The 13,117-nt window shown below is 41.1% G+C and overlaps 1 protein-coding gene across 2 annotated transcripts in view; it reads right to left on the minus strand.

Moving 5' to 3' along the window:
- Positions 1 to 3,292: 3,292 nt before the first annotated feature.
- Positions 3,293 to 13,117, minus strand: part of LOC118564343 (adenosine kinase-like) — a 40,411-nt gene continuing 30,586 nt past the window's right edge. For both annotated transcript variants that reach the window (XM_036141922.1, XM_036141923.1), the window contains exon 5: positions 3,293 to 3,881. In XM_036141922.1, coding sequence (XP_035997815.1) covers positions 3,726 to 3,881 — 156 coding nt within the window. In that variant the 3' untranslated portion in view covers positions 3,293 to 3,725. The remainder of the gene's footprint in view (positions 3,882 to 13,117) is intronic.

The following is a 13,117-nucleotide window of genomic DNA, read 5'->3' on the forward strand; positions in this document are numbered from 1 at the left end:
TTTTGCGCCACAAAGAGGTCTCAGGTTGGAGTTTTTCTTTGCGAATCTCCGTTCATTTACTCTGGCTCGGATGATCATGATCAAGTATCAATACCGTGGCAACTCGGGGCAGGAAAATATTCTGCCAATATTGACTGGTTTGTGCTGTTGTCGAGAAAAGGCCATGGGGGAATACTGGCTGCTGTGTTGCACTGAATAAAAACAAGCGCGCTAGGAAACAGCGGTGCGATTACACAGGGAGAGAATCAACAAACAACTGCAGTTAATGTTCTGGCTTCGAGTAAACGGATGAAATAAATAACTTAGAATAATCTTGAAGGAGTATAATTGGGTTTGCAGACTAATCTGGGGGGGGGGAGAAACAGTTATTCATTTTAAATTGCCAGCTTTACATGGTAAAGCTCAATCAATCAACGCCTGCACAATATTAGAAAGTGCAATTGCTTTATTATTATTGAGTGCAATGATGATATCTGTTGCGATTGGCCCATAATTCCTCTTTCTTTTATTTTTTTTCCCCCTCCATCATACCATTATAAGTACTTTCTCATCACTTTCAGTGAGCTTTAGCATCACAATCACCTAAATCTATATAAGGTGTCGGCATCAGGGACAGGGAAACTCCATCCAACTGAATAAACATATTATTGGCATGCAGGGCGCGAATGCATGGTGCTTAAAATATGATCATCTGCTAAATATCGCAGCCAACTACTCCTGTGCGATTGTACTACAGCATGAATTGAAACTGGGATGATAACTGCAATTTGATTTAATGTGCAACTAGAACTGAACTGCACCCATATCATGGAAGGTTATACTTAAAATAAACAAACAATTTTGTTAACGTCTAACTGTTGTCTAGGCAATGATGTAACTGTTGACAAAGTAACTCAAGCTGTGGTGTCAGAAGCTCAAATCTGAATCACAGTTTTTTTTCAAATCAAATAAATTGAATTGTTAATTCATTCATCCCTGAATTTCCCCATTGTGGGAAAATAAAGGTGTTTCTTGTATGATAAATAGCATATCACAAAATGAGACAACGTTGTTCTATGATGTGCAACATAATATGAAAAAAAGCGATAATCATTGGGTAATAGGAAACACAGGTAGAAAATGCAAACCAGATAACTTAAAATTAGTGCAATTATGTAAAGTACATCATGTAAAAAGAACCTTGTCATTTTAACAACCTGTTGCAGAAAGCTGTGTAACATTTCTCGTTCTAGTTGTGGTGTTGTGGTGAGGTTTGCCTGGTGGCAGCAGTTCAAAATGTTTAATCATTCGTCAAAGTGCCGTTCCTGCAGCAGCTCTGAGACAGATCAGCTCCCCGCACTTTCTCCTGCTGGGTCCTCTTGTCTTAACCTGACATGCCAGGTTGGTAATGTGTAGCACTCTCCGTTCTGCACATTATCAATCTGAGACTGCTCTTATCGAATCCGATTGGTGAAAGGAGGGACACTCAGCAGAACTTTCCGAGCTAATTGGACCAAGCGACACCTAGTGCCCGCCCACTAAAGGCTGGTTTTAGCCAAACAGATGAAAATGTGTGAAGAAGCTAAGATAGTCAAGGCCGTTCTTGCTGTTCTTCTTTCAAAGATGAAATCGTTCATTCTTAAAAAAAAAACAACTGTGATAGCATTAGCTACGCGTGCGTCCTCTTGCGTTTCCAAGTTTATTTAGGTTCGGCTGTGGGCTTGGCAGCTATTGCTTCCATCACAGGGGTATGTCCCACCTTAAACCATCATACTGCAACGCATTTGGCCCGGACCGTTTTTGGTTCAGTCACAAACGGTTGAAGCCTGAGTGGTACAAAATGGATTCTCGTGTGCTTGTGAACGCACAAATACTGCGAGAACTCACCTTGCAGGCAAGGCTATGCCTGTCTGGCAAATCGGAGTTGGAGTACCAGGATGAGATGAAGTATGTGAACACACTCTCTAGTACCGCTCTGTAAAATATTGCAAGGATGGTAGGGGGTGATGATTATTTTTTTTAAGTTTCCTCAGAAGGTGCAATCACTGTTGGACCCTTTTACATTTCACAATCCTAGTTATGTCTTTAAATGAGCTGAGGTCAACAGAGATCTTTACTCTAAGGAATGTAATGTAATTTAAACTCCACCCTCTCTGTTGCACTGTTGCTGAAACTAAGGGTGTGCCATCTCAGGTTGTGATTTATAAAAGTGATCCTTTAGTCCACATTGAGTAGTAGTGTCGATACACAGGTGTGAATTTACTTTTAAAAATACTGCAATACAAATTATTTTGATACTGTTTGCATTGTACTTTTAGTTTGTAGCTGGTACTGAAACTGTGTCTTGGTTGATTGAAGGAACAACTTTTTGTGCGCATGTTGTCTTCTCAAACCCTCAATCGGCCATGGCAGATGACCATTCACACTGAGTCTGGTTATGATGGAGTTTTTCTTTCCTGTTAATTTGAGTTTTTTGTTTCCACTGTCGCTACATGCATGCTCCATATGAGGGATTGCTGCAAAGTCAACGACACAACGCAAGCTACTGTCACTGCACGTTTATCCAGGAGGAGTGAATGCTACAAGTCAATGACTCAGGGCAATCTGCTGGGTCTCCTTCGATAGAAAACTTTTAAAACACCATGTCTGTATGATTAGACAGCAAATTTGGCTCAAATGCGAGAACCCAACATTTTACTATTAATTAAAGCCTGATATACCTGAATAGCTACTAATGACTTTCCTTTTCATTCAAATCAATTCGATTAGCAATTCTTCCTTAACAGAATAATTTAAGATTTTGTGAATGAGGCTTTTTTAAAAGGTCATAAGGAGTATCACACCTGTAGTACATAACTGTTTGCACCTTTATTTAGTGTATATCCAATTTAGCTGGTTCTGAAAGCTAAAGCTAACAGCTAGTCTGTGAAGACGTTAGATCAAAGTTAACTTACATCACCTTAAAACAACTTCAATCTCTAAAAAGTCAGGGACATATGTAAGTGCTATTTAATAAAGTTTAAAGTTTGCGTAGGATGCTGATGCTGATACAGTCAAGCCTATGATATTCTCAGTGTAAAACAAACGGAAAATGTAAAGTCTTTTATGGTAGCAAAACAAGCCAGGCCGAAAGATCAATAAAGTAACTTAAACTGCAGTAATATCTTTTTTTTTTTCTTTTTACACCCTTTCATGTTATTGCTATAACAACTTTATAGTCATTCTGTTTGGGTTTTAAATTCCAGCGAAGGAGAAAAAGTCAGCAATTCAGACACAGTGAAAGAAAGCTGTTCAACTCGCATATCTGTTAACGGCTTACTATTGAGACTGGGAAACTCAGCTAGAGAGACATGTGGGAAGATATTTCACAATGTAACTCAAATCTGATTAGAGCTGCAATCTAATCAGCCATGAATTCATCTGTGAAGACAAGCAAGCAAAGAGAAAATCACCGCAGAGAATTCTGTGTAATTATCAAAAAATCTCACAGTGGTGCATTAAAATTCTAATTACGACATATTATCTTAATTGCTAAGGAGATGCAAATCAAAACAAGGTTAACGCTGCTCCCTTAACATACAGGAGAACATGTGGTGGGAACCCTCTTCAGCATTCATGGAATCAGCTTGACTTGTTCGACACGAGAGGCTGTCATTTTGTAATGCCTCTCCTTCTTAGGGGGCGATAATCCTCGCTGAGAGCACGCACGCAGGCGCAACTGTGCAGCAATGACAAAGAACAAACATCTAATTGCCTCGCAAATCACTTCCCTTTATTGTATTAAAACAAAATGTAAGTGAAAGAGGCTCAAAAAGGCGACTAATTTTGTTGTCCAGAGAACACGGAGTGCTTCGAAAATGAAACCTTCCGCAGTACGTTTTCACCCCTGGCCGGCAACGCTGCTGTAAATGTATTCAAGCAAAGCATAAATCAAGTGCAGGAAAGAGAGAAAAAGTTCTCAAGAAACTGCAACTCCCAGGCTACACAACAAATTGCATGCCATAAATTGTATCTGACAGGTGCACACTGTAACTCTGCAGACATAAGACAGGCGGATGACAGCAGGCACAAGGGGTAATGGTGACAGGAGAGAACATGCCATTCTACACAGATTTATGAGAGGGCCAGACTGAGGCCATCTATCAGTGGAGTCAATTGGCATCTAACATGGATAAGAAATGTTCAAATGAGGCTTTGGAGGGCTACAAAGTTGACAACTTAAACCAAAACGTTGAAGTGTGCCGAGATATACAATCTGAAGCCAGCCACAAAAGGGACTCTTAATGTGCCGTGAAGAAGGGTTCATAACCCTTGTAGTTTTCCTCATTTTGTCACATTACAGCTAAAATCATCAATGCATTTTATTGAAATTGTATGCGTGAGACCAACATGAAAAACTGCAACCTGTGTGTAATTTAACCTCAGTATAAATACAGCTGTTCTGTGAAGGTCTCCGAGGTTTTCTTAGAGAACGTACATTAGAGAACAAACAGCCCCAATTTACTCAAGCCAGAGTCAAGGAGAAGATGGGGGAAGCTTAATACAAAACAATGCTGAAAAAAAAACCTTAGAGCTGAACGTCAACCAGCCAGAGCTACAACGTTTAAATCAAATATGGCCTAGTCAAAGTCCAGACCTAACACCAGCTAAAGATCTGTGGCAAGACTTGAAAATTCATATTCACAGGTAGTCTTCCTCCAATTTCACTGAGGCTGAACAATGTTGAGCTCTCGTCGTTCAAAACGAATCAGCGAAATCTATTTTTCTAGATGTGGTGAAGGTGGTAGAGACATCGTTAAAAGACCTGCAGCTGTAAATGCATCGCAAGGTGGTTAAAAAAAAATAATACCGCACTTTGTTTCGTTTCATTTAGGGAAGTCCTGCTGCACATACACACACACAAAAAAAAAACATGTATCCTTTATTCCTGCTCAACATTTATGCACCGGTGTCACATAAAATCCAAACAAAAAACATTGGCTTTTGTGTTTTTAAAGTGACAAAAAAAAGTTGTAAGAATATTTTAGAAGGCAGCTGTGAACCCAGTGCCTTCATTAATTAGAGTAGCTGTGCTTTGATTACTCTGGAAGGTCTCACTTTATAATACATATAGTAATAAATTAAGAAGCTAAATTTATTTTCAACACCTCAGATTTCTGATAGAAACTAAGAAAGTAGAGGTAAATCCTGTTTTCACTGAAGTATGCTGGCGTTTCTCCTCCTTTTGGCTTTGGGGACGGCGGTTACCCATTCTGTAAATTGAGTTTCTTGTTCTCACTTTCGCCTTACACACTCAGTACAAACACTTTCCCAGACACACACACACACACACAGCCCTGCCCTCGCTGGACGGGAATAAATGGAGACCCCAGGAGTTCCCTTTGGCCCCGGCCCTGGGAGTGTATAACCGAACCGACAGCTCTGATCACTCCTGAGAAAGCAAAAGCTGCTCGGGGATCGCTTTACAATTCTCAGGGGCTCGGATAACCCGATCTTGAACTGATCCTGAGCACTGATCCTTTTTTGGTATTGGGTTAGGAACGTGTGAAGAGGGCCTGTTGAATGAGCCCGCTGGATATCAACATCCTCGCTCCGTGTTGCTCCGTTGCGGCAGATTGTTTGACTTGATTAGTCGCTCTGCCCAAGTGTTGGACTACCCAACGCCGAGCCCTCTAGACACCAGTATCAGTGTGTCCGAGAGGAAAAGTGTTTTACCAAGTCTCGAGGTGGAGCCCATTACCCTGAGTGAGAGCACTGTAAGTTAATAAGATTTGCTCGCGATCAAGAGACTGAGCCATTTCCTGAGGCTGTTACAGGCCACAGCACAAAAATAAATGTTCCTTTATTCAACACTATTAAGCGTCTACCTCCCCTACAAATACTCCCCACCATCAACCACTCTGACCCCACCCCTACATTTTCCCCCTTGTTGGGGTGTTTTTTTTTTGTCGCAGGAGGTTTTGCCCTCCCTCCCTCTTCTCTTTTTTTCTTCTTCTTTTTTTTTGCTAATAAGCAGCAAGTAAAAGCGAAAGGTTAGCCCTTTTTCTCTAAAGGAGCCATTTGTTCAGGTGAAAATTAAACTTGCATGGTAAGCAGAGCAAGGCTTGCTTTTGGACAGAGGCAGAGGGGATTCCAGATTAATCACAGGACTATACACCATGCAGATATTCATTGAGGAGGAGTAATTGCTAAGGGCTTTATGTAATATATTCTCCCCATGAGGTAAAACCTTGTAGGAGTGAGGAAGGATAATAGAGTAAGAGGATCATATAAAAATGTTTGCAGCTCCAACCTTTCGCTCCGAGCTTAACCCTGACCTCGGATAGTAATTACAGCGTTACAGAGTTAATTGTCGACTGATCTGAGGAAGAAGATCCATCCTGTTCTATTGCGGATGTCAACTGGGCTTAAGAACCTCCTGCAGCGGGGTAATTTACACTTGTACATCAGAGTTTCTGAATTCTTCAGATTTTCCAATTATGTTTTTTTTTTTTTTTCCAAATAAAGAATATGACTTAATTGATGTTTTACACAAGTCCCTAAAGCAAACAAAGCCAATTTTAACACATGGGACAATAGAACGGGGGGCTGGTTTCTAATTACGAGGTACAGTTTAACCAAAAAAAGTATTCATACTCCCTTTACAATTAAAGGCATACTATGCAACATTTTTCAGTTAATTAATGTGTTCCATACCGTTTTGGATGATTAAATGAGTCATTTCAGGTCGAACAAAGGTTTTCTCGGCCGCCCTGGTGGTCTGTGGGGGAAATACCGTACTTGCAATTGCAGGAGCCCTCGGCCCGCACTCACAGGCTCAGAAGTCTCGTGCATCGCGAGAGTCGGTCTTGCTTTACGGCGAGAACTGCTACATGCCCCCAGTGAAAGGCGTGCTTGTTGCTAGCGCAGTGGCAATATTTGTGCAGTTATCATGGCGGAACCAGCGAGAAAACAGCGAAAGCCCATGTCGGAGCAGGCAAGAAAGAGGAAAAGGGCTCTGGACAGAGAGAGGAGTTGTACACGGGTGAACATCGTGCAAGCTTTTTCTGAATGGCGAGAGCTAAAAGAAAAAGAAGGCTGCAAGGCTGACGCGGACCTCGCGTTTCTGCTGATGCGATTGTAAGTAACATTGGAATGGTTTCTCTCTCTCTGTGTGCATGTTCATACTTTCACTGTGTTAGTCATTGTTTGTACTGCCGTTTTTTCAACTTTTCGTTGCGTTCGCCTGTCTGCTAAGCTCAAAACAACCGCGCCTGGCTTGACGGAGAAACCAGAACAGCTGAGCATCTTTATGACAGTGCACAGTGGCCTTGTGAAGAGGAGGGGCTACGAGCAGCAGGTACACAGGAGGGATTGGCACTGCTAAAAACCAATCAGAGCCAGACATTCCTCCTGGCTCTGATTGGTGGTTTCTGTCTGGGAGCGGCGTATGTCTGCAAGTGGCAGTAGGACCTGACAGGACATAGTGACAGCTTGAAAAAAAGATGTAAAAAATAAATGTATACAAAAGTTACCAACTGCAGCTTTAAATATATAGCTGCTTTTATTGAACCAGGAAGTTTGTTTCCGATGCAAAATGAAGAAAAAAAAAATAAGGCAAATCGAAAATTATTCATACCCATTCCAATAATCAGTGGAAAAATCTTTATTGGCACTAAAGCAATCAAACCAGCTTTTAGCATGTTTCCACTGGTGTGTTGAAGATTTCTCTTTAGTAATAAGCTCCAAGTCAAGGAGGTTGGAAGAACTTCTCACCGTCATCCAAATCTTTAGCTCACGCCAAATGTTCTGAATCTGGCTTTGGCTGGGACAGAATGTGTTGATAAATTGATATATTGTGTATATAATGTTTATACATTGAATTTGACAACTAGCCTGAAATGCTGTGTATACTATATTTCTCACATGAAGTGTTTTATCTTGATGTTTTCTTCCCTCATTTGTCTTTTTTTACTTTTGTCTTTTTTTCTTTCTTTTTTTTTCTTTTTCGTTTTTTTTGTAGCCTGCACCATCTGGCAGAAGGAACAAACAATGGGAATCAGCCTTGGCTGTAATTGGGTGGATTTACATGTCTGTTGTTCAAAATGTCCAGTAATGCACAATGTCTCTCTTCAGCAAATAAAATAAATGAAATTATGAAACTAGAGATTAAAGATTACTTTACACCTAAACCTGCCAGGGGTATGGATCATTTTGAGTTTAACTATAATTCAGACCTTTGAAAGGTTTTTGTTTTAAAATCGAAGAAGCATGTATGGATGATGATATAAAGTGCTTTTATTCAACAACCAAAGTGAGCACAGAGCATTGCTCTGCTGAGGCTCCCCCACCTGTCGCTGCGCACTGCCACTCAGCAGTCTGCAAGGTAGATTCCACCCGTTTTCTTCGCTCACAACAAAAACAGGTTTGGTTGTTTGGGAATAATAAAAACAATCTCTCTTTCTTTTTAAGGTAACACTGTTTTAAAACTATAAGCTATGACCAGTCGCCTTAATACTGTGACAAGCAGTCTACCCTTTTTATTGTAAAATTGAGCTTAAGGGTAGATTTGGCGATTTTTTCCGCCATGTTCAAAGTATACGGTGAGAGCGGAGGAGCTACAACGAACGGCTAACACCGAAGCTAACCGCTAAGCTAACCGGCTACATAAACACCAGAAGTGCGCATGCGCAGCATGCAAGCGGAAACTAACAAGGAACTTTCGCGCACACAGAAGTTACATAACGCGTCAGAACGATTGGCATGTGGGACAACCAATGGATAGGGTGATACCCCTGGAACTTGAGGGACAGAGGGGGGGTGAGGGCAGAACCTCTGACCAATCCCTTCCATTCGGTCCAAATGACTGGATTGGTCAGAGATTTTACAGGCCTGCAGCTCCCACAGAGATTGATTTATTTAACCTCCTTTTTCGGAACAAATAATGTTTTGACTACTTTCAGGACTTTTTTTTTCCTACCCAGTAAAACAAAAAGTGTTTCTGAACAGGATTACCAAGTATAGCTTTAAGTCCATCTATCAAAGTCAAAATAAATATTAGCAATATCATTATTGTTATTACAAAAATTAAGCTCATATTTTAGCACAGGTAGGAATAATTCAATTAGTTAGATCATGTTATGCTATGTTAGGTTATGTTATGGACAAGTGTAAAGGGGGTTCAGACAAATATCACTAAAATGTGTTTTTGAAAGAAATTGTGGCTCAAAAATGTTTTAACTGGCTGCTACAAATTATAATTTCCACCCCTGGTGACATTGACAGAAAACTGCATTGGTGTGCATGACGAGCTGTAACCCCAGACAGAAAATAAAGCACATTAGAGTACATAATAAGTCCGTATTTCCTCTGGATTTGTTTAAAACCTAAAGAAAGAATGAAACCAGTGTATTTCAGAGTAGATCTAAGCGCCGCTCACTCAGGAAACCTGAATGTCTTCAATGAGTCAAACAGTTAAGCTGAGCCGGAGCTGCCATAAACCCGGTGGGAGAGCTTGGAATAATCTAGGCGATGTTAATGATGCAATTTATATGTGAGGGGACCGGTGTTTGGCAGGCTGTTTCCGTCTGAGCGGGCTGCACAACCCAGCGAGCTCCCAGCACCCCCCGCTAGATGGAGGGGGTGGAGTAGGAGGAGGATGTCAGAGCCCATGTGAAAAGAGGGAGCGAGCGAAGCACTGATAAGAGCCATTACTATTAGTGTCTGTCTGTCACCTGCTGTGCGTCATCCAGCCTTCTCTCTCTCCGCATGCTCCCCATTCCTGTCGCTCCATCCCCGATCCGTTTTCCTGAGGCACATCACTTCAAATTTGCACTCACCTACACATTTTTTCCATCCTGTCAAGCTTATACTCGGTTGGCTCGACAACTGAGCCGGGCTGAACTTTGAAAACTCCTGCGAGCTCTGTTTCAAAACAGTTGTGAATTAGCGAAGGTGCAGACATCTGCCAGCATTTATTCAATAAACACAACAGAAATAGATGCAAACGAATTGGCAGAAGAGGAAAAAAAAAAAAAAAAAAAAACTCTACTCACAGAGAGTTTTTCCAGGCCAACACAAAGCCTAATTTGGTATTTCATTTATTGCTTGGCACAGCTCTACAGCTCCTTAAACTTATGAACTCGGGAGAAATGAACAGTAATTGCAGGCTGTTCTTTATTTTCTTAAAACCTTTTTAAGCAAAATATTTAAAGCTGTTTTTCCTCAGTTGCTATGCAACACTTCAACCGCAAGAGTGGGAGCATGCTGAGAATGTGCCAAATAAATACTACTGCCACAGGCATTCTGTGGGGAAATATGAGAGAGGGGCATCATTCAATACTTTTATGAAAATGTGGGGCGGTCGTGTAAAATGCACAATCATCCGCTCGTTCAGCCATTACTTGACCCATGTGAGCAAATCATCCTAGCGGTGGTTTGTTTAATGAAACATTGTTTACAGCCTCAGACCGATCAACGGTAATCTGTGCACATGATTTAGCCGTCTCTGGAGCGTCTGCCTTTTAGCGCTACTAGCCAGACTTCTCTACGAATTCAATCAAACTCATTTCGGGCAAACTTTGTTTCCTGAAGAAAAACAAAAACATTACATGTTCAGTTTTTTTTATTTACTTTGATTTTGTGCCTACCTAATCGAAATTAAATCTACCCTCGCAAAAAGGAGCGGCCTTAAATGCCTCTGGTGACATCACATAAAGCAACGGAGCACAGAGTTCATAGAAATACATTCATTTGTATTTTGTTTCCACTTTAATACAGTTTTTGTTTAACCTAAATTCCTTCTTTAAATGTGCAGCAAAACGTGTGAGTAAAATCTACCAGCTAGGGGTCACCGTGTTGTTCTAGTTTGGGGGCATAATTTGTCATATTTGTGCATATCATATGTTAATGTCAAATTGTCCTATATGTGTATGAACAATTTGTATTCTGTCAACTGGACCCCAGGGAGATTAGTAACCACTTCGGTGGAAGCTAATGGAGGTCCTGATAAATAAACAAATAAAAAATATTTCCTGAAAGTCAAATTGCCAAAGCAGCAACAAGAACATGAAATCTGGAAACTATGATGAAAACTATTGCAAAAACTGATATGCAATAGTTTAAGTGTAAAGGATTGCTTACGGGTGTAAAAAGGAAGAAAGACGAATGTTTAACACGTAACAGGCGTGGGATTTGGTAAAAAAAAAAAAAGTTAAATTGACCTTGAGCCATCAAAATCCTCTCATCAGCCATAATGTTTGCTAAAACAAGCTGATCAGCTCAATTCATATGCGTCTTGTGATCAACCCAAGAACACACAAAGCAGAATTAACTTCTTCATCATTTAATTTAAAAACGATGTATTCCGTGAAATCTAGCCGTTATACTCCAAACCTTGTCAGCGTACGGGGGGGAAAAAAACAAACATGACTTGATGGTATCTTTAAATGCAAATTACAGCACAGACTGCATCCTAACTGTCCTGCATGAAACATCTTAGAGGATGCTGCCAGATCTGTAGACTTTGCTCTTAACAAGTCCTGTCAGATTGCTCTCAGAGCTCGGCCTGGAGCCTGGGCAGCAGTACAAGAGCCACGCACAAAGCAGGAAACCCAACCATACAGCCTTTCTTCCCCCGAGCCTGGAACCAAGGACTTAAAGCAAAGGACATGTCACGCGAGACATCACATTCAACTCCAGTGCCAGCCTCTGAGGCGAGATGATACACATTTAGTGGCTCTTGTCTCTCGAGCCCTCAATGTTAATCAACACCCTTTTCCGATGCATACTTATGAGTTACAATCTACTCCCCACGTCTTCCCCTATGGCAGCCTAAATTAAGTTGCAAATTTGATAGCAAATTAAGTTCAACAGGGATGTTGATATGTAACATATACAGCGCACTGTGCTGATTCTTGCTGGGGCAACAAAAATATCCTGCGTCTGACAGGAAAATTTAATCAAGCTAATTATTTCGTGCTGTAGGCCACGGCCGTCAGACGTTAATGAAAAAAACCTTGTGTAATCGTTTAGTCAACCTTTATCGTCGGGATCACAGAGCTTGAGATTAAATGCGTGCTGGTATTAGCTGTGACAAAGTCACAATACAGTATTGGGGTGTGTGTGTGTGGGGGGGGGGGGGGTGCCCAGGCAGTATAAGAGTGTGTAAAAGGGGAGGTGATTGTGGAACCAACTGAGATCTCCTCACTTCATCATTGAGTAAATGGCACCGCAGACATGAGCTGCGACTTCACAGCTGCCTCATGGTGGGTGACATTGAAGCCCACGCATGAACACATCGCTCATCAAAGCGAATGAGGCGTACTTCGCTTCTGCTGCTTATGCTGAGGAAAAACAATGGCACCCCCCCCCCCTCCCCAAAAACATCGAGTGCATACTTGTGCACCTGGAATGTTTAGAGTGAGTGGAGATGGGGATGAAAGGGACCAAAAAAAATCCATTTGGATTCATGCATCTCTCACGACGAGCTCAACAGACTGTGACCTTTTCACTGCTTTCTAATGGGAGGGAAACAACAAGACGCCGGCGCCATAAAACAGCTCAGAGTGGATACCTACAGTGCTTCTGCAATTAACCTGTCTTAAAACAAACAAAAGGGTTGAGCTTTTTCGTTCATTCTTTGATACGTTTCCCATATTTAACCAGGTTTGCCCGTTGAAATCACAGACAGTACCAAGATAGCAACAAAATGGTTACATTATAAAAATCCACAAACTGGTTGTACTGGACTTTATCTAAGGGTATCGGAGTAAAATGGGCCATGCCCCACTTTTCAGTTTTTCATTTATGAAAAAAATTTGTTTTTATTTTCACTCCGCCTCAAAATGCTATACTACCTTAACCCTAAAAACAACAAAAAACAAGACCAAAAACCAAAAAAAACTGAAAATAACAGTGTCATCAGCATAAAAGTGAAAATACTGACTTTGGAAATGCTATATATAATGAAAAAAAAAACAGTGGGCTAACGATTTAACCTTGAAGAACCCCTTTACGGACTTGCATTGAGCCTAAAGTATAACCATCTACCTAAATTTCACATTAGGCAAATCCTTGAAAGGGTTGATCTCTATGGCACGAAGGTTTGAGGCCCACCAGGATCCGCGTCTTCATTGGTTACTAGTGTGCTCATTTTGGC

This window comes from Fundulus heteroclitus, chromosome 10 (genome assembly GCF_011125445.2).
Source record: "Fundulus heteroclitus isolate FHET01 chromosome 10, MU-UCD_Fhet_4.1, whole genome shotgun sequence".
Classification (NCBI taxonomy): Eukaryota; Metazoa; Chordata; class Actinopteri; order Cyprinodontiformes; family Fundulidae; genus Fundulus; species Fundulus heteroclitus.